At 43.0% G+C, this 935-nt stretch overlaps 1 protein-coding gene across 1 annotated transcript in view; it reads left to right on the forward strand.

Moving 5' to 3' along the window:
• Positions 1-358, forward strand: part of LOC116221181 (tripartite motif-containing protein 16-like) — a 6922-nt gene extending 6564 nt beyond the window's left edge. The window contains exon 6 of the mRNA XM_031571118.2: positions 1-358. This exon is cut by the window's left edge and continues 160 nt beyond it. Within this exon, the coding sequence (XP_031426978.1) occupies positions 1-358 (358 nt within the window).
• Positions 359-935: the final 577 nt, after the last annotated feature.

Genomic DNA, 935 nt, shown 5'->3' on the forward strand with positions numbered 1-935 from the left:
TGGACGCTGCTACTGGGAGATTGAGTGGAGTGGGGAGGTTTATATATCAGTCTCATATAAAAGCATCAGCAGGAGAGGAGTGGGTCATGAGTGTGTGTTTGGATGTAATGATCAGTCCTGGAGTCTGCTCCTCTCCCCCAGCAGCTCCCTTTTCTGGCACAATAATAAAGACACTGATCTCCCTCTAGTGGCCAGCTCCAGAATAGGAGTGTATGTGGATCACAGGGCAGGAACTCTGGCCTTCTACAGCATCTCTGACACAATGACCCTCCTGCACAGAGTCCAGACCACATTCACTCACACACTCTACCCTGGGTTTAGGCATTATGATTCTGGATCATCAGTGAAGCTGCTGTGACTGACATATCTAGATGCTGTTAGCACCTACATCTCACACATCATATAACACATCACTCACACGTAAGGATCTAGCAGCTGGGCCACACACACACACACACACACACACACACACATCACTCACACGTAAGGATCTAGCAGCTGGGCCTGAAAATCTTTGATTTTTGGGACAACAACCGACTGAAGCCATTCCCCCATCTCTGGACGCCAGCTATTACAATATCTGTACCTCTAGACCTCTGCTGTAACACATGCAGTATTACCACAACAGAAATAAGACATTGTTTGTGAAAGGTTTTGATGAGCTCTGTGTTGCATAACCTCACTCTCCCAAGTGTTTAGTCCCTCTGTTACAGCATACATGTTCTGATATCTGGTTTTATATGACAACCACAATATTATGTACCATGACAGTAAATCTTAATGAGACTGTATTTATCCAACAATTGACACCCAATGAAATGTGTTCCTCTGTTTCTTTATTAATACCATTGTAATGAGACCAGTATGTTTTAAAATGTGTTCCTCTGTTTCTTTATTAATACCATTGTAATTAGACCAGTATGTTTTAAAAGTGT

The sequence above is a fragment of the Clupea harengus genome, chromosome 7, assembly GCF_900700415.2.
Source record: "Clupea harengus chromosome 7, Ch_v2.0.2, whole genome shotgun sequence".
In the NCBI taxonomy this organism is placed as follows: domain Eukaryota; kingdom Metazoa; phylum Chordata; class Actinopteri; order Clupeiformes; family Clupeidae; genus Clupea; species Clupea harengus.